This window comes from Ciona robusta, chromosome 9 (genome assembly GCF_009617815.1).
Source record: "Ciona robusta chromosome 9, ASM961781v2".
NCBI classification, from domain to species: Eukaryota; Metazoa; Chordata; class Ascidiacea; order Phlebobranchia; family Cionidae; genus Ciona; species Ciona robusta.
Genome location: NC_143243.1, coordinates 2,062,231 through 2,085,376, shown reverse-complemented (window position 1 = coordinate 2,085,376; position 23,146 = coordinate 2,062,231). Strand labels below are relative to the sequence as shown.

The following is a 23,146-nucleotide window of genomic DNA, read 5'->3' as shown; positions in this document are numbered from 1 at the left end:
AGTAAATACTCGTAGTTTAATTGCGTATTTGAGTGACATTCTTAAAGATAGATATCGCTTCCTAACTATATGCTTAATACGTCCTTAAAAGGAACAGTCATAAAAAGATTTCCGACATAATTATAGTTAGATTAATCTGCATAAAGTCTCTTTTATTTCTTTTAACTTATGTCTGCATTTGATTAATAGCTACGTACTTTGTTACATACAGCACTTTACAGCTTTATACTTTATTACAAAAACTTACTTGCAACCTTCTATTGTGAATCCGTGACCAATTTATTTTCACATATACTGGTGACACTTGGCTATGGCTGAAGGTAGTTCAGCACGAGTCGAGGTGAAAAATGTCCCTCCAGGCATTAATGATTTCAAGTTGACAACTCAGCTCAAGCAATCAGTAGGAAATGATTCAATTAAGATCGATAAAAAGAAAGATAACGATGGGAACAAAGTTTTTGAAATCGTGTTTCCTAATTTTCGAGGTATAAAAGTTCAAGTAATAAAATTTGCATGCTACCATTAAGTATAGATCACATGTTCAACTTTGTTCATCAAGCATTGGTGGTGCTTGAATACTTTACTAGTAGGTCACCATTAAAAACTTGATAAACTGTTTAATATACATAAAATGAGATTGATAATTAGCACCATAAATGTTAATATATGCGTATCTTCATTCCAGATGCTAAATCTTTTGTTCACCGCGGCATCAATGTTAGGTTTGGTGGAAAAGAATGGAAATTAGAAGTCAACCTTGTAGAAGGTCATGCACCAAAGGCCAGTCCAACCAACACTGAGGATGGTGAGATTTCATTTTAAGGAATATTTAGAAATAAAAAACCGGGCTAGATTTGTGTAGCATTTTGGTTTAAATAAACAAATTTTTTTACAAGTTAATAGCTTTAAAAAACAACAGTGCTGGTAATTTAACAGTGCTGTTAATGTAAAATTTCCGCAAATAAAAGTAAATTTAATTTTTAGCCTTTTTAAACGCAATGGAACCTGATATTGTGGTGGATGATGCCAATGCACCTTACACATGGTCTTCATTGGTAGAACAATATGGAAGAATGCCGATAGCTCCTGGAACAAAGTATGGAAACATAATTGCAACCAAAACACAAATCACTATACCACAACCTCAATAAAGCTTCAGTATAAAGCCCTTTTTGAGACTGCTTTAGTTTAGGTTTCAATAAAACAATAAATTATTAAATTGAATTGCTTTTTTATCTGAATTAACTGACTATTTCAAAACTCTGTTTAAAGACTTCAGCATTGGTTTATAGGGTATGATTATTATTGTCACACATTATTGTTTTCGTGTTTAACTGTAACTTGATTTCTTTTAGGTGTGTGATTGTGCGTGAAAATAACAGCGACGACTTTACTCCGCAATCGCTTAACTTATATTTCCAAAATAAAAAGCGTTCAGGAGGTGACAAGATCAAAAACATGATAAAAATGGTGGATGGAATGCTCATACAATATGAGGATAATGCAGGTAATAAATAAAGTCTGTAGATTTCAAATGCTAAACTAAAAATAAGTTTGGGTATTTGTTTGTAAGAAATGATCAATTAGTTTGACACACACATTTAATGTTAGCAGAGAGAATGGTTGGTTGAATTATTATTTCAGTATCATAATGTGCTAATTGGCTTCTAAAGTTACTGATATTATGTTTACAGTTGCTGAAGTTGTGGCAAAGAAACAACATAGTCTAGCAAACAAAGACATCCTGACCTATCTTCGTACTGTACCAAGCCTAAGTGACAAAATTCTTATGCTTGATGTAATTAACATTTTTTGTTTTTCGTAACTATTAGGTTTCTAATTGAATTAATTGTTATAGAACATCCCCAAAGACGAGGGCACAGAAGAAACTCTGCGGCTGCTGTTGGAAAACTGTGATGATCCAGAATATCGCAGCCCCTCATTAATAACTAGAGGAGAAAATCCTGCGCAGTGTATGGCGATATATGAAGAACCAATGGGTAAGTTCATGGTGTTAAGAATCCTGCTGTACGCAGAGATGTCAATTATTAAACCTCACTTAAAACTGACAAGATTATATATACACCTTACTGCCTAACAAAAGCAAAATAAATTTATTCTTACAAGTTCGTGAATGGGAGTCCACAACGATTGACACATTAAACTATTACTGATTCTGTGGGCTTTAACTTTATATAATTCATCTCAGTTTTTAAGACTGCCGAATTAGCGAGTAATTAACCTTTCTCTAAATTCACGTAAAGAAACGTTTTCAAGCAACGGCTAGTTAAACAAGCGGTTCTTGTGTTTTACAAAGCGCATTTACAACTTATGAAGTCCGGCGCCGTGGTATAGTGGTTAGCGCGCCTGCCTGTAACCCAGAGGTAATGGGTTCAAGGCTCGATGCTGCTACCATTGTGGGCGTATGTGTCCTTGGGCAAGACACTTAATGGCAATTGCTCCAACCCAGTGGTTACTAATGGGTTGTCCAAATTATCGGCCATACATAAAAAAAAGAAAAAATCCAAAAAAAATAATTACCCACAAAGTAACATACATGGTAACTCGTATGCTGGCACGAGGTGTTAAACCCGTGTGATAACGACTGTCGTTTTCCGGCCACGCGAGGATAAAGTAAGTTTCATTCATTCATTCATGAATCATATTTTATTGGTACTTGCAATACATTAGAACTCTGCTTTTTAGACATGGAAAGACTGGCAAGTAAGGTTCGGCAAAAACTACTTGAAGGTCAACAGCTCAAAGTATGGTCAACTATTAATGTATTAAGTAACTATACTATCATAGTAACTATATACTGGTTATGCCATACTATTAGTAATATGTAGATTATGTAACTGTAAATAAAAACATAAAAAAATACAATGGAGATTAAAAGTTGTCATAGAAAAGTTATGATTTATAACAATTAATATATCATAGGCACACCTTCTCCCTGGCACCAACTGCATAAAAATTTGCGGGGAAATAAAATCTCTGAGTAATGATGCAATTCGACTGAACATGGAGAATTTTAGACGATCAAAAGGTGGAGAAGTGACCCTTGTTCAAAGATGTGGGGACAATATTGCTCTCGTCTGCTTTGCAGAGTGCTATGGTACTGCTGTCTCATGTTTGCTTACAGTCAACAAAAAACGTTGTCTTGTTTACTCTCTTTGTCCAACAGTAACAGCTCATGGATTACTTGTATGCTTTACCTTTGAAACATATTTAAGCTAAAATTACTGATTTAAACTAGCTTAGAAACCTAGTCTAAAACAGAATCACTCAAAAAAAAGAAAACACATACATACTTACAGTTCTATGTTTCTTTAATGGAATTATTAAAATAAATAAACTACTACTTCATAGCACAACTGTAAATTTCCATGTTTTGCAACAAAATAACATGTCACAGATATTTAACCTAGTTAATATACCTCTCAGTGGCAGAACGTGTTGTCCAGAGTTGGTCTGATCAACAAATGGTTATCAGTAAAGTACCTGTCACAGTGAGTCTATATTACCATTGCTTTTCAAAACTCCACTTGTACGTTGGATCCAATAAAGCATCACTCGTTTCTGAACAATCAGAAGGTATTTATGGGCTATCACCCTTGCATATCATATTAATAATATTTTTTTATAATACTATGTTATTTTACTTTTTGTTTAACACTATTGCGTATGCATTTAGACATAAAATATAATATAGTTTGCAGCCATCTAGTAAAACTGAAAGATAAATTGTAACAACAGTTTACACGTTTTAGGTGAAATTGATGAGCAACATAGAGAAGGGGGTAAACAAGTGTTTAGGTACACACCAAAGTGTCCAGAAGTAGTTGAATACCTGAAGCACAACCAGGAACAGTTTGACAAATTTGAGAAGGTTCTGGAAGGAATGGCTGATGTCAAATGTGAATTTAAGGATCAGAAACTGTGTGGGATTATTGTGACACCAAAAGAAGACCAGGTAAGTCATAGTGGGCAGCCATCACTATCTATCTTGCTTTATAGCGCTGCATTATGTGCATGTATTTAAAACAAGAGAAGTATGTTTTGAACTAAGCTTAACAAACCACAACCAAGTAATAAATCTAATGTAAATGATTACAAACTTGCACCCAACTGTCCCACAGAAGTCACAGAGTGAAGTTGAAAAAAAGTATAATGTTGCACTTGATTCCTTCTTTGCTCAATTTACCATGCTTGAAGCTCACTTTGATGAAACTAAGCTTGCTGATTTAAGAAAACGAAACAACTGGAAAGCAAAAGATAAATATGTTACCTTGAAATCAAGTGGAGAGAATATCAAAGTACTTTTACGGTAAAGCTACTTTTATTGCTAACAATATCACAATGCTTTCCTTACTGTTTTTATATAGAAACTTTGTTGGCCATTAAAATTATTTTCGGTCCAAAGATTCTCTTTGACTTAACACACCATGTAATAACAAAGTGAAAGTACTTAGTCTTTATTTTTATAGATGGATACCTCCTATTGTGCAGATCATTGGCTCTGTTGAGAATGTTGAAAATGCAAGACAGATACTGGTTAATTTGACACATGCAGAGAGCCAGGTTATGTCTTTAAAAGAAAGAATCTTTAGGTTTGTTATAATCAACACAGCATTAAAAGTAACACAAACTTTAAGCAACCTTTGTACTTGATGCTTTTAACAACACGCACAATTATATTTACCAGGGCTGTTGTTGAAACTGGTTGCTTGGAGGAAATGAAACAAATATATCCACATCTCTCTATAACACCGGAGTATGATTCTCATCAACTTAAACTGTTTGGAACCCAAGAAGACATCAGTGCTGGCAAAATGCAAATCTATCAATTTGCACAGGTTTTTGTAACAGACTAAAATTTCTTTTGTTTGATTCTTTTGTTTTGCAATCTTAAAACAGAGTGTTTTTTTGCCAAATCGTTTTATCCTAATGAGAACTTTACAAACAATAAATACAGTTTTCCACTTGTTTTTTAAAAATGACTAATACCTTGTGTTTCTATATCAGAATATAGAAGAGGATGTTTTGAAGAAGCTCGGAAAACATCAGAGGCAATATTTGCTTATGCAGCTTCAGCATGAATCTACAAATACAAACAGCATTAATATTCGAGCTTTGGTGCAAGCTAAATTTCAAGAAAAGAAAATTAAAGGTAAAACAGGACTTTGTGAAAAGTTAATGAAGATTACAGAAAATCTTTATGTCATTAAGTTAACAAGATTGAATAAACAATATTTATTTGCAAAGTGACATTTTTCCTTTATTATCCACAGCTTTAATAACCAGAATTTTCTGCTTTATAGTATTATTGTAATTATCTCATTTTTTACCTTTTATCGTTAGAAATTTTTTTTATTAACCGAGGTAAGAAAAAACTGTTTTACAGCTTCAATAAGCCTGAAGAATAATGATGAAGTGGTTTTGAGTTACTTTCACGAAAACGAGCACAAGAATGCGATATCTACTTTGGAAACCTTGATATCTTCAAGATCAGTAAAACTAACTGACCGTGAAATGGATGCTATCAATACTAAAGAGTGGAAGAGAATGGAAGAAAATATTTGTGCAACTGGCTCAAGATCTATATTCATGGACGTAAGTATGTTATATATTGTACATAAGACACAGGAGGGGTTTAATGGGGAGACCTGTCAGGAGACCAGAAATGTAGGCCTGGGTTGGTCCATCACCCCAAAGCTGCATTTTAATGCAGTCAAGTACAATCATTGCTTACTGGCGAATTTAAATATTCTAAATCTTACACCGGTTTTGCAGTAATGCAATTTTGTAAAATTCCCTCCTAACAGACAACCAGAACTTAGGTTGACAAGCAACATTTTTTTTATTTTAATTCATTTGTTTTATTTAAAAATTTTTCAAATACGAACTTAAAACTTACATTTCTTTTCATCTGATATTGGGTGTGCCTTGTGCTTGCAGGATAAACACGTTATAATTGCTGGTGTGGCGTCCACCCTGGATGAAGCCAGGACAGAGTTGATGAACTGCATTGATGAGAATTGTGTTCGAGAGGTTGAGATCAAATCTACGAAGTTGAGACTTCGAGTTTTCATGGAGTTTGATGATATTGTGAAGCAGCAATTACAAGGCATCAAGTATAATGTAACTACACTGGATGATGGATCTATGAATGGAGTTCATATTGAGGGCAATAAAGCACAAGTAGAAAAAGGTGAGTTGAAACAGTCTTATTGTAATTTGAGAAGTCAAAACAAAACACATTATAAAGTTTGTTTCAGAACTGTTAACAGTTTAAATGGGTTTTATATAAATAAATATGGTTTTTTATCAATGTAATATTCATTCATGTCAATTCCCTTAATATTGTTGCCATATGTTTTCCCGGTACATGAGTGTATTATAATCGCTCTTTATCTTTTACTACAGCGGATCCTCTTGTCCGTGATCGTTTAAAAGGTTATGTGCAAATGTCACCATTGGTTTTAAGAGATCCAGGAATTCCTGAATACTTCAAAACTACCAAGGCTAAGAAGTTTGTGGAACAGACAGAGAGAGATACCAAGTGTTGCATTGTTCTTAATGCTAGTGAAGATGAAGTTTCAAAGAAGGTTGCAGCAACACCAGTCGTGGTAAATAATTTGTGATGTAACTTTATTGTGTGTAAACTGTTGAAATGGGCAATCTGTTATAACCGCAATGCTTTATTACGTGTTGTACTGTTTTGTTAACTTGTAAAATGGGATTTTTTGAAAATTTGGTATGCTGTAGATGGACACAGAGAATCCTTTTTATTTAAAACTTACTGAATATAATATACAGATTTTTTCACAATTTTAGATTCCTACATCTGCCAAACCTAAAGCATGTGTGCAACTTCCAAAATCTAATGTTAATATTAGAGTGTTTAAAGCTGACATCACAGAACATAAGTGCGGAGCTTTTATAAATGCCTCCAACGATATGCTAGAGTTGCGAGAGGGTGGTGTGTCCGGAAATATTCTTCATAAAGGTTCGTTACATTTGATTGACAAACACCAGTTTCAATATAAGCATGATATGGTGTTTACAATGTATTAAGCAACCAATCACTAACCAATGCTACTAGCTAGAATATAGTCAACATATATACAATATAACTATAGGTGGTGCAAGCATCAAAGGTGAGCTTGATAAACTGAGACAACAGAATATAGGAATGTTCCTTCCTGGTGATGTCAGATCAACAACTTCTGGAAGTCTTAGGAACTGCAAGAGGATTATTCATGTCGTTGGCCCAGAGTAAAAAACATATTTTTTTCTAAATTTAAAGCAACATTTTTTAAAAAAAGTTGCTAATTAAATACAAGAACATGGTGGTCACTAATGATACGAAATAGCATATCTGCCTACTACAGTTTGATGGACAATACAAAAACACCAGTATTTATTTTTATTCTTATGCTTTTTCAGCTGGAAAAAGTCATCGCATTCGAATAACTGCAACTATTTGAAAGCATGCGTTCATGGTGCTTTAGTGGAAGCAGATAAGCACAAGCTTGCATCAGTAGCAATACCAGCTGTCAGTTGTGGGATTTATGGTGGAGTGCCTAGTGTTTGCATTCGCTTGATTGTTGAAACAATACAACAATATTTCACCGGAAATAAGTCCAAAGTTACCATGGTTAGCATTTCTTTAATGTTTTGCTAGTTAAGAAATTGAGGTTTTCTTTTTTTTTAAGGTTGATCTGATTGAGAACTCTAAGGATGACGTGATCAACTGTTTCATGGAGGAAGTAAAGAAATATCCAGCAAGTAATACAGATCAACAGGAAGAGCAGTCTTACACACAAGCTGCACCTCATTCTTCAAAGTCATCAAAGAAAAAAGTAATTTGATATATGTTTGTTTAGTGTAAAGGTCACACTTTTTATAAAGGTTCATCCATGGAGTTTGAAAACTTTTTTAACTGCTAACATTTAAAAATAACTGTCATTCCACTGTAACTTCCATCTTTATAAAAACAAATTTCGAGTGGTTATGACGATGCTGCTTGTTGTAACATTTTTGAACTTGTATAGAAGGCACAGTCAGCACATTCGGATAACACAAGGATTGGAAGTCTAAATGTTGAATTATGCAACGGGGATATAACACAGGATTCATCAGATGTAATTGTCAACAGTACAAACTCAAACTTTGATCTTAGAAATGGTAGGTTTACACTACTAGACTTGGGTCTGTGTATTTAAACATTTTGTTAAAACACACACACTGTGGTGTTGGATAAGTAAACATGTTATTTTATTACAATTACAAGGTAAAGTGTCTCCTCAAATTTTGAAGAAAGGAGGAAATGTGATTAGTCAACAGTGTACCCAGAATAATCACCCATTGAATAAGCCTAATATGAGAATAACAGATGGTGGAAAGTTGAAGTGTAAACAAATCATTCATGTGGTGGTACCTGTTAATCAGATGCAGATTGAACAGGTGGTGTCACTGATACTTGAAACTGTGGATGCACTACACAAGTCAGTTGTTGCTCTTCCAGCTATTGGGACAGGTGGGGTGGCTGAATTCCTTTTTAGTGTGTGTCGCATACTTGGAGCACTCTCTTCAAAGCCACATATAAGCCGGTTGAAAGTGTAGTAAAGTAGAGCAACTTGCTATTGCTATATAAATATAGATTTAAAGGAATACCATTGTAATAAAGACACTACTTTTAGGAAATTTAAACATATCTCCATCAAAAGTTGCGCAATACATTCGTACCGGGATAGTATATTACACTGCCAACCACAATCCCTCCCACCTGAAAACTGTTAAGGTGGTTGTCTTCCAGCAAAACATGATGCAGGATTTCCACACAGAGCTGTTTAGGCCATGGTCACCAACTCAAGGGACAAATGCATCAACAAGTGAAGAACCGGGTATTTTGCAAAAAGGTAGATCATATATTTTATCACCTTATTATTTCCATCACTGTTTTACTTTAACCTTACTAGGTGTAAACTACATGAAGTCTATGTTGTATGGAGGGTCCAGCAAAGAAAGTTCTGTTGACTTGGAAGAGTTTGGTAACTCAGTTTCCATCACATTTTGTGCAACTGAAAAGTCCAATGTTAATGAGGTAATGTATAGAATTAGAATCCATTTATTAGCATGTTTTCTAGTAGTGGTAGAATATTGTCCAATACTCCAAAGAGAAAGATTGGTTTAACTAAGCTTAAACTTTTTTTAGGCACAGCAGGCAATAACAGCTCATGTACAAGAAGTAACGGATGTTTGCTTTATTGATGATGATGTCATTGGTAAGTTGGGTGAAGAGGAACGGAAAGAAATAAAAGACTTGGAGAAGAACTTGAATGTAAAAATCACCAACTCAAGCACTAAGTAAGTTACAGTGGAAACTTAGATATGTACCAGCAACTTAACTAAGCTTCTTGTATGCATTGGGCAACATAATCCATAACATTGAATGGTATAGATCATGTTGTTAATACAGGCACTTAAAGAGACTCGTGATAAAAGGGTTGCATGAGAAGACCCTACAAGCCAAGATAGAATGCATGGGTATAATAAGAGAGTTTCAGGAGGCAGAAAATGTCTCACAATATGTTACATGGGAGTATGTTGGTCAAAACAAAGGCATGGTTGGGTTTTCCAAGAAAGCAAATTTGCAATTAGAAAATACTTTTAAAGTAAGTGCAACCAACCTATCATATTTTGTTCAAGAACTTTTGTGCTTTGTTTTGTGTATGTGACATAATTGATAATCATGCTTTTGAGACTGAAATTATTTACAGACTGATTCCTCAAGCAAATGTACAGTATCACTTGGAAAAGGAAAGCAGATGACGGTTACTTTTAAAGATATGACAGGGAAATTTATAAATTCTGGACACACAACTGAGATTATGAGGCGGAATAAGTCGGAAGAAAGTTTGTGCTTGTTTTAATCTTAATAATAGCATTTCATGTGGTGACTTGCATGTATTTAAACTGTTCTATCCAGTGTATTTTATATGTAAGGTCATGAAACATGGATATTACGTTTTATTTCATAATAGGTTTACCTTCTCATTGGTCACCAATGGGAGACAAGCATTTAGATAAAGTATTGGTGCCGGTAAACACTTCGGAGTACCAGAGAGTGATGACACAATATGGAGCAGGGGGAAAGTTTCATAACACTGTTATTTCTGTGAGTACTAATTTTTGAAGAATTTTAAGATGTGTATAAAAATGGCTTTCACTTTTATGTACAATTATGATTCCACAGCTTGAAAGAATACAACACACTTCCCAATACAAGCAATTTGTTGCTAAAAAACAAGAGGTTACAAACAAAATGACAGCTTCTGGAATTATAAACCAACAACCTGCAGTTCGTGAGCTGTACCATGGAACTTCAGCAGACGTAGCAAGCAAAATCTTTACACAAGGTTTCGACAGAGGATTCGCTGGAAGTGCAAATGGTAGAAATCAAGTTTTTTAGTTTTGATTTCTCATTAATTATTTGCTCCTTCTCTCTTGTATATGTGCTGTACAATGAGATATACACTTCGTGCTCAGACACGCTGCATACAATAGGGAACTAGAACGGTGGTAAGAAGTTTTAACAAATTACAGAAGGCAAAACATTCGGCCACAGAATGGACAAAAAGAATGGTTAACCAGTAACTCATAAACCCTTTATTAGTGCCAAAGAAATAGTATAAGCCACAATTAGAAATAAATTGTTTTCTGTTATGATTATGACTGACTAATCATAGTTGACACTTTGACAGTAACGTGATGCTCCGCTTTATAGGTCCTTTATTATATTTTATATTTTAGCACATGCATATGGAAAGGGAGTCTACTTTGCTTTGAACGGCCAATACTCGCATGGATATGCCAGACCAGATGCAAATCAGCACAGGAGAATGTTTCTTGCAGATGTGGTGACTGGGGAATATTGTGTTGGAACCAGCAACCTTATTACCCCTCCTGTTAAACCGAATTCTTCAAGCAAAGCCGATCTTTACGACAGTGTTGTTAACAGCTTAAACACGCCTTCTATATATGTGGTTTTTAAAGACGCAAGTGCATATCCCAAATACTTGCTCACGTACACATAATACATCACAAATGAAGAACTAAAAGTGTTACATTACTGTAGTCTTCGATATGCTTCTGTAATTTAAATTAACCCACTTCACCTTAACGTAGCGCAAATCAATAAGTAATAAAATCATTCGGACGCCAAATTTCTTCACGTCGCTGATCATTATGTGTGCGTTGTAAACATGCGCGTTTACACAGTGATGGTAAAGTATACAAACCGTTCATCATTAATGCTTGTTGTTACGTTGTAACTTATTCTGTAATCCATTAGCTGATTTTGCGTTTGTAAATAGATAGCTTTTCATGCGCGAAATATACTTTTTACCGTTAACATTAACAGTATTTATAAAGTAGTATAATTCGTATTGGCAATAAATGCGTAAATTTTAGGTTTTTGTTGTTGTTACATGATACTCTGGAATAAGAAAGTTACAAATTGCTTGTGATTGTGGGACTATAAAACATCAAGGCAGAGCCAGACGCGCCCTTTGTGTTGCGAGTGTGACGTATGGGCAAACAAAATCCCCGAGTGACATAATCTGGGGAATCACCGTTGTAAAATCTTCAGTATCGTTCACCACAGCGCTGCATGACAAACAATGAAAGCGGAACTAAACAAAGAGTTTTATTTGACGGCAGGGACCGGGTATACTTCAGCGCTTTATAATAAGTTACGAATTAGATTCGTCCTCATCTTAGAAAGTTTTAAAATATACGTGAATTCTGCGTTGTAGGCGTACTTGTGTTGACTAGATATTGCAACGTTTAAGAATAGCATTTTTTATGCAGTTTAAAACGTAGCATTACCATTAGACTTACTCTATGTTTTGTATAAAACAGCTTTACAAATAGAATTTCACTCTAGCTAAAGTTTTGCTGGAAAAAAGTTTATACGATCAACGTTGACATCAAACTAAGTTTCACACATATTGGTACAGCATTAATTATGGAAAGGCCTGTTCGGACACGGGTCGAGGTGAAAAATGTCCCTCCAGGCATTAATGATTTCAAGTTAAAAACTCAGCTCAAGCAATCAGTAGGAAACGATTCAATTAACATTAATGCAAAGAAAGATGACGATGGGAAAAAAGTTTTCGAAATCATGTTTCCTAATTTACAAGGTATGGCACCTAAAATACCTTCCATACTTGCTAGCTAAGTAAGAGTAAGAAGTAATTAAATTTTAACCAAGTTTTCTTTGTTTTTCTTTATCTGCTATTTTTTTATAGATGCAACTGCCTTTGTTGAAAAAGGCGTGAGAGTAACATTCGGTGGCAAAACACATCTACTTATGTGTTGTGTGCTTCAGGATGGTCGGGCCCAAGAAGGTAAGATAGGATTCATTGCTATACTTGTTTGATTGGGTCCCTATAATTAGATCTTGTAAGTTGCCAAATGTAACTGTAGAATGCTGCATATCACCAAGTAACAAACTGTGTATTGTCTATTGTGTACAGAAAGTGTCATTTAGATTATAGAATATAGAAACCTCCATTCAATTGGTGGTTCCATATAAGTATTTTTAGATTAAAGAAAACTTGAAATTTTCAGCTATAAGATTTTGAAAAAATAGTGGCTTGGTGCTAAATTCTACTGTAAATATAGAGCAAGCAAGATCAATGGAACCTGATATTGTGGTGAGTGATGCCAATGCACCTTACACATGGTCTTCCTTGGTAGAACAATATGGAAGAATGCCGATAGCTCCTGGTACAAAGTAAGTGCATATATGCACCAGTTGTAGCTGTTTATTAATAGAGCAACAAACCAGGTGTGTTGTACTTGCCAAATCAACCGAAGCAAGAGACAAACATGTTCTTAAACTCTACTTTGAAAATAAAAAGCGTTCAGGAGGTGACAAGATCAAAAACATGATAAGAATGGTGGATGGAATGCTCATACAATATGAGGATGATGCAGGTTATTTGTTGAAGGCTTAAGTTTTGTAGTTACTTAAAAAATAAATTAAAAATTAATAGCAGGAAAAAATCCAAACATTGATAAAATTTTGCAGTTAAAAAGCTCTTTGTGAGACAGATCTGTTTAAAAATGCTTTTGTTTTTGTTATTATAACAATGCCACCTGCTTTTACTGCTCATTTTCTTTAACACAGTAAAACCTATTACTGATATGAAATCTCTTTTGATTCGGCAATTATTTAGCCTATATATGACCTATTTAATTCTGTTTTTAAATTAATTGATACAGTGGCAGAAAAGGTGGCGGAGAAAAAGCAAAGTTTAAGCGATAAAAGCATGCCCACTCACCTTCGTACTGTTCCTGGTTTGAGCACAAACAAAGTTATACTTGAGGTACGGTGATGCTTCTTATGATTTTGAATAGAAATGTGGTAAGAACACTCGTCTTTTGAAAATTAATGATGTGGAAATCTAAAATATAAATACATATTTGAGAAAACTATCCAAAGTATAGTGAAGGTTTGTAAACTTACATAGTTTTAATTTCAGAATGTTCCAGAGGGCACCATGCAAGACACAGTAATGTTGTTTTTGGAAAATTGTGACAAACCACGTGAAAGAGGTCCACAGCATATTATTAAAGGTCACAAAGATGGGCAGTATATGGTTGTGTATTCTGAATCAATGGGTAAGCAAGATTTTCATGAATGCACCAGAGACTATTAGTACTTGATGAATTTATATTACTTGTTTCTTTTAATAGATTTACAGAAATTGACAGGAAATATTGAACAAGAAAAGTTAAACGAACAATATATAAAGGTATTTAAATTTGCTAAAAAAACTACTTTAAACACAGAATTTAAAACACTTTTTTACTCTAGACAAAGCTTGTAACAAGCACCAACTGCATTCAAATTCGCGGAAATATAAAATCCCTGAGTAATGATGCAATTCGACTGAACATGGAGAGTTTTAAACGATCAAAAGGTGGAGAAGTGACCCTTGTTCAAAGATGTGGGGACAAAGTGGCTCTTATACATTTTGCAGAGTGCTATGGTAAGTTAAACTAAAGGTAACATTAAAAACATATAATTTATGATAGTAAATACTTAAGTATTGCCAATATCAAAATTTCTGTACAGTTTTTACAATTATTCCATGATACAAATAAATAGAAGTTCTATTTTTCCACAGTTGCCGAACGTGTTGTGCAAACTTGGTCAGAAAAAGATTTTGTGATCAACAAAATTCCCACCAAAGTTGGATTTTACTACCACTGTCTTTTTAATGACCACCTGAATCTAAAACCTGATGTGTTTTCACCAAATAAGGAAACCAAGCCAACACCTACACCTACACCAGGTATATTAAGACACCGTTTTTTATACATACTATAACATAAAAGATGTTAAACCTTGTAAATCATTCAGCACTTTCAGTTCCAGCAAAACTGAATCCCCAAAACATGGAACAGAATAAGTCGATCACCTTTATCCCAAAACTACCAGAAGCCATGGATTTCATAAAAAACAGTCAACCTCATTATTCAAGCTTTGAAAATATGTTTGACAAGTTTGCAGATGTAAAATGCCAGTTTAATAAACAACAGAAGCTTACTGGGATTGTTGTGACACCTAAACCTAACCAGGTGATCTGCCATAACGCTCAGATAAGACCATAATAATAAACAATTATACAATAATGAAAATGACGATATTACTATGAGTATTATAGAGCAAGACATATTTTATACATTAACAAAACAATAGTTACAGTAACACAATTTGTTGTACAGATGATTCCAGCCAATGAATTTGAGAAAGAATGCCGGCGAAAGTTGGAAAACTTTTTTGATAGTTTTGCCATGGAAGACATGATATTTGATGCTCAAAAATTGTCCCAATTAAGAGAAAGGAACAACTGGAGAAGTGATGAAGAATTTATTGAACTGCCAAGCGAGGAAGGCACAGTTAGTGTCTTTATAAGGTCAATGTTCTTTTAGTTAATGTATTACAGTCATGTTGTTATGATCTTTATCCTTGTGTGGCGGGAAAATAACAGTTGTTATGATCTGTTTCATTCATCTTGTGTCAGCATACTAGTTACCACAAATGTAACTTTGAGGGTGACTGTTTTTCGGGAAGTTTTTATATATATATAGCAATTGCAGTTAAGTTTCTTGCCCTAAAGACACATACGCTCACAACAACGGTAGCAGCAACCAGCCTTGAACCCATTATCTCTGGCTTGAAGGCACGCGCTAACCAAGTGTGCCCAGCTCCCGACCATACTAATGTCTACATTCATCCAGATGGAAATCTGGTCGTCTGCAAATGATTGGTGTTGCTAATGATGTGAAGAGAGCACAGCAAATATTACACAGCCTAACTAAAGTAAAATCACAGACCCAGAAGTTTAAACAAAGAGACTTTCGGTAGGTAATATTTGGCATACAAACACTTTGGTGACACCCATTGCACAGCTTTTAAAAGCCACACACAGTAAAGACAAAGTTATCCAACTTCCTAAGATAATTAAACTAATGAATATTCTTTTAGTTATTAAAATGACCTGTTTTGTAATGCATATTCAGGATACTTTTACTTTCTTCTTATAGAAAACTAATGGAAACTGGTTGCCTTGAAAAGATTGCTTCCGAGCAGAAAGGAAAAGTCAAGGTCAAAGCAATAAAAGCAGCACATACTTTGGAGTACATTGGTCCAATTGAGCATTTACAACCTGCTATAACTGACACACTAATGCAGCTACAAGTGAGATATTCTAACATTACATAGTCATACTAAAGTTAAAGCACATCGCTACAAATACATGTTTGTTTAATCTAGTCTTTGGAAGAAAAGAAGGTTAAAGACATCAGAGATATGGAACGAAAATATCTTGAAGCGGAACTTAACAGGGAACTTTTAGAATCAGAATCTGGAATGAATATACGAGCTATCATACAAGCCAAATTTGAAGAAAAGGGTGTAGGAGGTAATAAAGCCCCACTCTTTGTTACATTTGGTTCTAATCTTTTTATTCTACAGCATCCCTGCACTTGAAAGATGATGACATTGTGTTGTATTATCATAAGGAGGAGTGTTACAAAGATGCAGTTGCCATTGTCAAGAAACTAATAACAAGTACTCAGATTTCAGTTGATCGACCTACTCAGATAAATGCACTGAGCACTACTGAATGGAAAAACCAACAGCAACAACTTTGTGCAATGGGATCTAGACGAATTTTTCTGGATGTAAGACTTAGTTGTGTAGAAGTAGAAAATAAAGCCAAAAATAAAAGTAAATTTTCAATAACACTACCAAAATTGATCCTTTACATCCTGAAAATAATGTTTTGAAACTTCACATGTATGACGACCAAAAAAATTGATTTAATCTTCTCTTAACAAACAACTACATAACAAAATTGTGAATAGAATGCAAAACAACAATTTTACAATATAACTTCCGATCTTTACAGAAACAAGCAAAAGTGGTGACAATATCTGGATTAACAGCAAATGTCAATGAAGGAAAACTAAAATTTTTGGATTTTCTTGAAAACAATGAATTGCGGACAGTTACGATTGAAGCCTCCCATCTGGCTCAAAGATATTTTATTGAGTTTGATAAAGACACCCAGCACAAAATCTTAGGAATGGATACAAAGTTTCAAAAATCTGAAGCAACTGACATTTGTTTAGAAGGAAAGAAGAGTGGTGTAACAGAAGGTATATTTTTACATATGTTGTTCCAGAGTAAAATTTAAATGTCAAAAGTCTGGCACAGGATGCAGCGGGCAACATGCCTGACTCTAGGCTTGATGCTGCTACCATTGCCTTTAGATTTTTTGTGCGAACAGAAACATTGATCTTATTTTATTTCACTCCTTAGCCAAAAAAATGATCTCTAAGCAACTAGAAAAGTATGTTGAGTTAAAATGGAACATTCATGATCCTGGGATGCCAGAACACTTCAGAAGTCAACAGGGAAAAAGATTTTTAAGAGACACCGAACGAAAAACTAGCTGTGTGATTGAAACCAACCCTGAACCAGTAAAGCATGAAAAAGAAAACGACAACACTGATAAAGAAGCTGCTTCACCGGTAAAATCACCAATTTATGACCAACAATTAAATATTTACCTTCAACATTTAACAGATCAAGCCAATGATTTCAGTTCAAGTTCCTAACTGCAGAGCAACCATCAATGTTTTGAAAACTGACATTACAAAACATAAATGTGATGCAATCATGAATGCTTCCAACCCTCAACTAGACCTTCTTCCTGGAGGTATCTCTGGCGCAATTCAGAAAATAGGTGACACATTTTTTCATGTCATTGTTTGATATTTACTTAAGTAAAAAATATTTAGGAGGAGAAAAGATACAGCAAGAGATGCACGCAGTGATTGGAAACCAAGGAAAATTGTTTCCTGGTGATGCAGCAATTACTGGAGCGGGAAAATTAAAAAGCTGCAATTTCATTATCCATGCTGTAGGCCCAAGGTATGATATATAATTTGTGGCAAAATATATCTTTGATTGGTAATAATTTGCCTTATTTTTACAGGTGGTCTGACCATAGTCACAGCATGTGTTGCAGTTATCTTCAGTCATGCATCAACTATTCCATGGAAGAGGCGGAAAAACAACAACTTAATTCAATTGCCATACCTGCAATAAGTTGTGGTGTGTTTGGTGGAGATCCATCTGTTTGCATTCCACTCATTGTCAACACAGTTCTGGATTATTTTACACAAAACAGAAATAGCAGCATCAACCAGGTAAGATGCAAGCTATTTAATAATAAAAACTGACAAAAAAGACATGTGCTGTTTTAGGTGGATTTTGTTGAAATGACATCAGATTCCATTCTAAAAGACTTTGTTAATGCACTTGGTGCATTAAAAGTAGTCGAAGACGAACAAAGCGCAATTCTTAAAGTTTCCCCTGTAAAAAATCAAGTGGTGGTAGTGGTAAGAATTGATAATGATTATGATTAGGGTAATTCCACTGACACAACTTTAACTGGCTTGTAGCAAAAAGAAGCCATCAGTCAAAGTGACACACTCACACTTGGGAGTATTTCCATCTCGGTGAGCCAAGGGGACCTTACACGTGACAACTCTGATGCGATAGTTAACAGTACTAATCCGCATTTTGATTTAACTCAGGGTAAGAGCTAAATAATTGACAGTAAGATGAATAAATGTAAATAGAACATTAAATAGAGCCTGACCAATATTGCTTTTTTCAAACCGATACAGTTATTTTGTAAATTTCCCCGATTACCGATATTTTAATGCACCTAAAAACTTGACTGATTAAAACTGAAAAATCTGATATAGCTAATAAAATCATCCAACAGGCTTAATTATTATTAATTAGTTATTAGTGAACTTGTAATTACTTAATTGGTTAATTTGTAGTCGTTTTCAAATAAATTTAACTCCCCTACATTTAACAAACATTATATTTATCAGCTAATGCAGTTTATTTGTGTATCATGTTGACACTTAAAAAGACCATAAGTGACCTAAAGTAACCTCGACGTTACACACCCCTGATAAACATGACATGCGGTGGACGCATCATCAGACACTTTGACCTAGTTTAATACGTTAGATTGTTAACAAGTTGAATTAGGTATATGAATAAGTTTACGCTTATGAACAAAGTTGTGCTCTTCATTAATTCTTACATACGCACGTTGCTGGCCGTCTGGTTACTTAGCGACGATAATATTGGCCAATTTATGCTCTTGCCGATAATTGGTAAATCACTAAAAATGCGGCCGATATATCAGCAAACCGATAATCGGTTGTGCTCTAATATTAAACAGTAAGAGGCTCAAACCACCATTGAAACAAAAACATGTTTTTCTATATTCTCAGGTATGGTGTCCAAAGCCATACTTAAAAATGGAGGGCAATCAATACTTCATGAGTGCAGAAACCAGCAAGGACATTGGAATACACCAACACTTCGCGTAACTTCTGGAGGAAATCTGCCATGCCGTTATGTTTTTCATATTGTTACGCCTAATGATATAAAGCAGATTGCTACAGTTTTACTGGAAGTGTTTAAAACAGCGGATATGCTAGGGCTAGCCACACTAGCCATTCCTGCCCTTGGTACAGGTATGTTATTTGTTATAGGAAGAAACATTTTAGACGTATAATTTTAAAAATAATTTACTTAAGGAAATCTACGTATTGGAGGTACGAAAGTTGCACAGTGTATCCGTGGTGCCATCAAAGAATATGTGGATTCAAACACTCCAGCAAACTTGAACACAATTAAAGTAGTGATCTTTCAACAGAGCATGGTAGCTGAGTTTCGTAAAGGTCTGTTTGCTGATGTAAAACAAAGGGGGGGATTAAAAGGTAAGCAAGTGTTCTATCTGTATTGCAGTTTTACACATATAAAGAAAAACTAATGAATTGTGTGAATAGGTTTGTTGGGAAATATGTGGAGTGCATTTACTGGGGTGGAACCCGAAGAACAAATGGCTGAACTTGATCCAAAGAAACAGATATCATTTTTCTTTTGTTCGGATAAAAGGTCTAACGTAGAAGAGGTATGTCCTTTAAATAAGCCAATGCTGCTTCTAGTTTGTAACACTGATCTGTAAATATTTTCAAAGGCAAAAAGAGAAATAATTGCTCATGTCAAAGATAACTCTGCGAGCCAACCACTGGAAGATGAAGCAATTGCACGTCTTGAAGATGAAGATAAAAAAGAGATTATGGCACTTGAACACAAATTCAACGTGGAAATTAAGGATGTCAGCAACGCGTATGTGACTGTACTCCTATTAGTAATATAAAGTTAAAAAAATATACACAGTACTCTTTTAATCCCTAGTGGTATAAGATTTTAGGTTTAAAACTGATGCAATAAACTGGTTTCTATTATTTCAGGTATATAAAAAGATATGTAATTAAAGGTATGGAAAAGAATGTTCTCAATGCAAAACATGCAGGACTTGAGATTATCAGAGCTTTTAAAGAAGGGGAGACTTGCTCAAGATATGTGTCATGGGAGTATGTGGACCCTAGTACCAAAACTATTATCAAATTCAGCAACCGAAACAATGCTGCTCTAGAAAAAGCATATGGGGTTTGTTATTTAATAAATACTATTACTTCTTGGTAGTAACTGTATTAAATTCTGCAAAGCTGAATGGAACTATTCTTGTGTAAAGAAATGCAGTAAGGATCTGGTGTTACGAAAACGTAACAGACAAAAACCAAGTTCAACAAATTGCGTAATAAAAAAGAGAAATATATTTTGCCTAAATGGCATCATCAGTCTCTTGTTCAAATAAAATCAATATCTTGCTCTATTTGTCACTCTATTTAAAGCTGACAATGTCATCTAGGCAAAATATATAGCTATTTATTATACAGTTGGTTGTACTTGAATTTTGCCTGTTACGTTTTTGTAGCACGAGCACCAGAGTGACCAGATCCTTACTTCATAGAAGAAAACAAAACATATTCTTCCATACTATTACAGTTGGACAAAACTGGAAAAAAAACTGTAATGACACGAGATGGGCAACAAATTCAAGTCGATTTTTCAAACTATACAGCTGAATATGTTCAATCAAAAGCAGGAACCGAGGTTACAAGAAGAGAAAAAAATGATGGCAAGAACCAGAAACTAATACATTTCTGTTAATTATTAACTGTTTATAGTATATTGGTTATACTTATAAGCGCCTAACTGTTAAAAAGTCGAGATTCCCATAAGTTTTAAAAGATAAGGGTATATGTATATGTCTAATATTTAAGCAAAAGCATGAACAATTTTTCTATGTGTAACTTTATTTGCTAGTTGTCACATTATTAGCTGTAGTTTGAAAATAGGCTGATCATTGCACTATCACTACTGTATAGCCTAGTGTTTATTTTAAGACATTTCTGTGACATATTAAATTGTTTATGCATTTATACTGGGTACTCATGGCATGGGTACCCTGATTTTTACCAAGGCATGTACGCATACTTGCATCCATTTTAAGTGCCTATGTTTGTGAGTTGTGACTTTACAACAGACAACGCGTTCTAACATTTTTATATTTTAGATGTGCCAAGCAATTGGGAGCCTATGAAGGATGAAGGAATGATTAAAGTTCTCATAAAACCTGGTACAGTAGAGTACAATCGGGTTATGAGCAAATTCAATGCAAGTGGACCATTTTTGTTTGCCCACCGTCAACAATTGCCACCACGAGTAGTTTCTGTATGTAAAAAATGAAATACATATACATGTAGATGTAGCATATCACTCTAAAACCATTATACTCGTTAAACAGTTGGAGAGGATTCAGCACAAGTCACAGTACAAGCAATTTGTTGCAAAGAAAAATGAAGTGGAATCACGAATGAAGAAAGACAACGTTCAAATGGAAGTTGTAAAGGAACTGTTTCATGGAACACAGTTCGATGTTTCAGAAAAAATTTATGTGCAAGGATTTGATCGAAACTTTGCTGGGGCAAATGGTATGCCTAAACGGAGTTCGTATATAAATATGAGTTATTTCATCACCATAGAAATCTTATAGGGCAACCAAATGGGGCTAATTTCGCCGATTGTTTACTGTAGCGACAGGAATTTTTAAACATATTAGTCGCAGTTTATTCATAGAACTCAAAAACTGCAAGTCACTTTTAAACTTTAAAAAATCTACACAACTACTTAAAAATTTGTTTTCATTAATATGCAACCCGTATTTGTATTAAAAACATAGAATAGAATAAATCTAGCTATATATGTACATATTTATATTATGTCTATGGTCAATTTAGCCCCATTTGCTGTGTGCTATGTGATTTCCATAAGCGACATGAAACAACTCATGTTTTTATACGGACTCTACCTAAAACGGATTTTACAATAGTCCACTATCTGACTCAAGCTTGGTGGTTTTTGCAATTAATTTATGTATTAGTCGAAAATACTTTTTGGAAAAGTTGAAGAGTTGGGCATATAACTTTAAAATGCTTAAACCCTATCTAATAAAGCGTTTAAAATACTTATATACCTTTAAAGCATATAACTCAAAATGTTTAAATCATATCTAATAAAAGTTTTAAAACTCTATACATTGTGGTTATTCCAACAATTTTTTATGTACCCATAACAATTTTTATTTAACAAAATATTATGATAAATTATGGCTTACCATTCATGCATTATTTTCTTTCAACAGCCACTGTTTATGGAAAAGGGGTGTACTTTGCTTTAAATGCAACTTACTCGAGTAGATATGCAGCACCAAACCCCAACATGGGAAATCAGTGCAAAATGTTTCTTGCTGATGTAGTAACGGGAGAATATTGTCTGGGAAATCAAAACCTAATTGCTCCTCCACCACGGCAAACTGCTTCCAATAAATCCCAGCTCTATGACAGTGTTGTTGATAACATGGCCTCTCCAACAATATATGTAGTTTTCAAAGATGCTAGTGCTTATCCAAAGTATCTTCTTACTTACACTTCATAAACTAATAACACCTACATCTGTAACTATAATAGAGCACTAATGTTACATTGAAATATGCTAAATCTTTCTTACTGGAATACCTTTTAAGAAAACATGCAAGCCTAGTTAATAAAATGTTAAATTATTCTGTGAAAAAATGCATCCACATATTGTACTGTAAAATGAAACTAAAGGTAATGGGGCGTTGGTAAGTAAGCTAGTTGAATAACACTTTCACAAAAAATTGTTGTATATACAAGGAATGATTGTTATTTTAAAATGTGATCCAATTTTATATGTTCTCCTTTAGTAGTTAAGAGCTTTTATGTACTGTAATCAGCTTCGCCAATAAACGCTTTTATGTACATTAATCAACTTCGCTAGGTTCGATTTGAAGCAAAAACAGACGGCAGTCAGGGAAAACTGAACAGGCAAGGAACGAATTGAAATCTCTTCTTCAATGAGCTACACATTCTAGATTTGGAACATTACAGAGAAGATGGCATTTCGTAGTTTAGTACGGAGCATTTTCTTTAAATTTCCATAACGTAACAATGCACGGTAACATGCAACAAAAGTAATGGATTCGTAACACTAGTGCTAATGAATTGCCAGGCGTTACTTCGGTCGCTTGAA

General features: G+C 34.4%; 2 protein-coding genes and 1 long non-coding RNA gene across 3 annotated transcripts; 2 read left to right on the top strand and 1 right to left on the bottom strand.

The window, feature by feature from the left end:
* Positions 1-175: 175 nt before the first annotated feature.
* Positions 176-11,480, top strand: LOC149730731 (uncharacterized). The gene is made up of 31 exons (XM_089883939.1): positions 176-485; positions 686-805; positions 985-1,096; positions 1,356-1,507; positions 1,695-1,798; positions 1,859-2,000; positions 2,707-2,765; positions 2,944-3,118; positions 3,448-3,597; positions 3,774-3,976; positions 4,143-4,330; positions 4,491-4,613; positions 4,709-4,859; positions 5,029-5,173; positions 5,408-5,616; positions 5,962-6,214; positions 6,430-6,632; positions 6,841-7,012; positions 7,146-7,281; positions 7,453-7,663; positions 7,722-7,868; positions 8,061-8,193; positions 8,300-8,545; positions 8,709-8,927; positions 8,988-9,112; positions 9,224-9,375; positions 9,488-9,683; positions 9,789-9,924; positions 10,053-10,186; positions 10,265-10,460; positions 10,822-11,480. Exons 1-31 carry the CDS (start codon positions 311-313, stop codon positions 11,103-11,105), a joined length of 5,151 nt encoding a protein of 1,716 aa, XP_089740065.1. The 5' UTR covers positions 176-310; the 3' UTR covers positions 11,106-11,480.
* Positions 2,350-13,685, bottom strand: LOC149730730 (uncharacterized). Its single transcript, XR_016385637.1, has 10 exons — positions 13,544-13,685; positions 13,359-13,481; positions 5,921-6,166; positions 5,011-5,104; positions 4,706-4,827; positions 4,499-4,591; positions 4,122-4,264; positions 3,828-3,895; positions 3,441-3,582; positions 2,350-3,218 (listed from the first exon to the last, which is right to left on the bottom strand). It is a non-coding gene; the product is annotated as an uncharacterized LOC149730730 (long non-coding RNA).
* LOC149730729 (uncharacterized) lies at positions 11,907-22,881 on the top strand. The gene is made up of 31 exons (XM_089883940.1): positions 11,907-12,212; positions 12,321-12,419; positions 12,697-12,808; positions 12,863-13,011; positions 13,300-13,403; positions 13,560-13,698; positions 13,774-13,832; positions 13,895-14,069; positions 14,208-14,375; positions 14,444-14,661; positions 14,809-14,999; positions 15,325-15,447; positions 15,631-15,784; positions 15,860-16,007; positions 16,061-16,269; positions 16,497-16,746; positions 16,910-17,121; positions 17,177-17,336; positions 17,392-17,524; positions 17,589-17,802; positions 17,860-17,994; positions 18,058-18,193; positions 18,913-19,158; positions 19,222-19,404; positions 19,474-19,598; positions 19,665-19,816; positions 19,942-20,140; positions 20,540-20,672; positions 21,111-21,268; positions 21,342-21,528; positions 22,239-22,881. Exons 1-31 carry the CDS (start codon positions 12,038-12,040, stop codon positions 22,529-22,531), a joined length of 5,139 nt encoding a protein of 1,712 aa, XP_089740066.1. The 5' UTR covers positions 11,907-12,037; the 3' UTR covers positions 22,532-22,881.
* The last annotated feature ends 265 nt before the right edge of the window (positions 22,882-23,146 follow it).